This window comes from Bidens hawaiensis, unplaced genomic scaffold (assembly GCF_021521415.1).
Source record: "Bidens hawaiensis isolate Kalapana, Puna unplaced genomic scaffold, B.hawaiensis_p1.1 tig00024867_1, whole genome shotgun sequence".
Taxonomy (NCBI): Eukaryota; Viridiplantae; Streptophyta; class Magnoliopsida; order Asterales; family Asteraceae; genus Bidens; species Bidens hawaiensis.
The window spans coordinates 256188-259075 of NW_027493950.1; the positions used below are offsets into that span (position 1 = coordinate 256188).

The 2888-nt window shown below is 39.4% G+C and overlaps 1 protein-coding gene across 1 annotated transcript; it reads left to right on the plus strand.

Annotated features, from left to right (window-relative positions):
* Positions 1–777: 777 nt before the first annotated feature.
* LOC143570296 (uncharacterized) lies at positions 778–2888 on the plus strand. The gene has a single exon (XM_077055980.1). The coding sequence runs from the start codon at positions 1004–1006 to the stop codon at positions 2075–2077; it is 1074 nt and encodes a 357-aa protein (XP_076912095.1). The 5' UTR covers positions 778–1003; the 3' UTR covers positions 2078–2888.

A 2888-nucleotide genomic window follows, 5' to 3' on the forward strand; every position in this document is an offset into this window, starting at 1 on the left:
ATATGAAATAAAATCTTACTGCCTTTCTCTAATTGTTTTAATTCTATTTTCGTTACTAAGAGGATTTAAATCAGAAACTTGTACTTCTGTTTATTATTTTCATATAAAATGATCTTTTATATAAAAAAAATAAGTACCGGCAACTTTAAATAATAGCCAAATATATAATAATAAAAAAATACCGAGGCTAGCATTTTTAGGCGTGTTATACTTTTTCTATAAATGTCACATATAAATCTTTGCTTGGACAAAAACGTTGACAACTGGACACAAGCAAATTTAAATGCAACAAATAAAAGTTATAACACAAAGCTGTACAATACTTTATTATTTCTTTTTCATAATGAACTATTACCAGTTTGGGTGCTAAAACTAGGTTATAAAACAAATTAACTGATCACGGTATTGAAAAAAATAAAGGAAAATTGGATTTTAATAATTCATACTTAATGTAGTTGGCTGATAATAATTCAAACTTTGAAAGTAGCTGTCACTGGTCCCAACTTTCACACTATTTATTTTCATTGGACCTCCGTTAAAAAAACTTAACGACGTTATATTTTTTTCCAAATTTCAAACTGATATTTTATGACTTTTGATCGGAAGGAGAATACGAGTCGATTGATGTAAAACTTACTTCCAAACGGTGATCCACAAGGTAACGTAAAAACTATATTACTAATACTTAGACTCGATAAATAAACCAACTTTATTTGAGGTTATACAAATTGAAATAAAATTTATTGTGTGTCCTTTTTGGGATAGAAACCGAAAAATTACAATGAGTTGTTGGTGGACTAGTGGCTGCGTTACACCACACCCACCCGCGCATGTTAGCATCACCCATCCCCTATCGTCATCCCATCATCACCGTCCACCCAACCACCCCACCGGTTATCCACATCTATTACCACCCTGGCGCATGTTAGCATTCACACACACACACAACCAATCAATCAAACCCTAACCTAACAACCTTCACCAACACACACACACACAACCAATGTCCACCCCCGGTCCCACCACCACCACCACCGTCGAAAAACCACCGCGGCGGTTCCCGCCGCCGTGCTGGACACAAGATGAAGCCCTAGCTCTAATCCAAGCCTACCGCGAGCGGTGGTACGCCCTCCGCCGCGGCTACCTCCGCACCGCCGACTGGGACGCCGTCGCCGAACACCTCGGCCGGTTGTTTCCCGGCGCCGTGCCGCCGAAAACCTCCGCGCAGTGCCGCCATAAGATGGAGAAGCTCCGGCAACGGTACCGTGCTGAGAAACAACGTGCTCTTGCGTTCTCCGGTGGCCGGTTTTTGTCCACGTGGTTCTTCTTTCAAGCTATGGATTCCATGGAGAAAAACGGTACCGGATCTGGATCTAATAATAATAATGATGACGTCATCAATACCGGTAACGATGTAAACAATTCGATTATTAATCGTCAATTGAATATGAATGTTGATTCGGTTTATGGAGGATTGAATCCTGGCCGTGGAATTAGATTTAAACCGGCTGCGGCTACGGCTGCGGTTGCGGTTGCGGTTGATAGTAATATGGTTAATGTAGCCTCTAGAGTTAGGGTTTCACAAAGCTATGATGTTAATAATAATAATGAAGATGAAGATGAAGATGATGATGATGATGAATTTGATGACCTGTATTATTCAGGAAAGAATCATAGATTAGCTTCACAAACTAATCCTAGAAAGTATAGCAAAATCGGTACGAACGTTAATGCGAACGCGAAGTATAATTATAAGCGGAGTTACTGGAATGAGGATGGTGAAAGTGATGATGATGATGATGAGGATATGAGTTTGGGCGGTATGGATTGTGATGAGCGGATGAAGAGGAATTCGGGGGAACGGGATGACGATTCGATAGGGCAGATTGTGTCGTCGATAAAGGCGTTGGCAGATGGGTTTGTGAAGGTGGAGAGGATGAAGATGGAAATGGTTCATGAGATTGAGAGGATGAGAATGGAAGCGGAGATGAAACGGAATAAGATGGTGCTCGAGTCGCAGAAGCAGATAGTTGAGGCGTTCGTTAAAGGGTTAGAGAATAAACGACAACGTCAATGAGAGTTACGATAATGGAGGAGTTTTAAGGTTTGTTTTCGTTGAATGTTAGTGTTTGTGTGGTTTTTAGTTTCGTTTAATGTTACTACTGTAATTGAGGATAATGGGAGGTTAGTTTTATGACTTTATCCTCCAGGTACTATAGGGGTGTAAACGAGCGCGTGAGCTACTTGATATCGAGTATCGACACTAGATGTTTAATAGAAGGAAAGTGTCATTTTTCTAAGCGTGTTATCAGTTATGAGTTCATGGTATGTCAGAATAATTTCTCGTATATAGGCATGAGATATGCGAATCTTTGTGTATCGTATATGTCCGATAATAGTATTAAAAATATACCAGAGTTAGTACAGTAATCAGATCTAAGTGTTTGTTGTTTGTACTTGTGAATCTCTACATTTTGAGATCGTATCGGATCATTAAATAAGCTTTTTAAACTATCAGTGATTTATTATATTGTTAGCATCGATTACTAAATATGTTAAGGCGTGAACCATTTCTGGAGACATTCTAAACTTTGCAGAAGGCGTTTTGCATGAACAATTGAACGTCGATGACGTGTTGAAGTCATGAACGTTAAGAGGGTAAGAAGATTCAACCAACACGAGCACTAAACTTGACGCATAAGTGCATAACCACCTTTTTTTCTTTCGGATGTCGTCAACACATGTAGGTACGGTGTGACACTACTCGTGCTCTCAATTTATGAGACGTTGAGAACTTTGCACAACACCATTCTCTTTACCTTGAATGTATGCGTCATTATGCGTTCTACGTTAGCAATGACAACATTGATCATTTGAACCAACTGCTT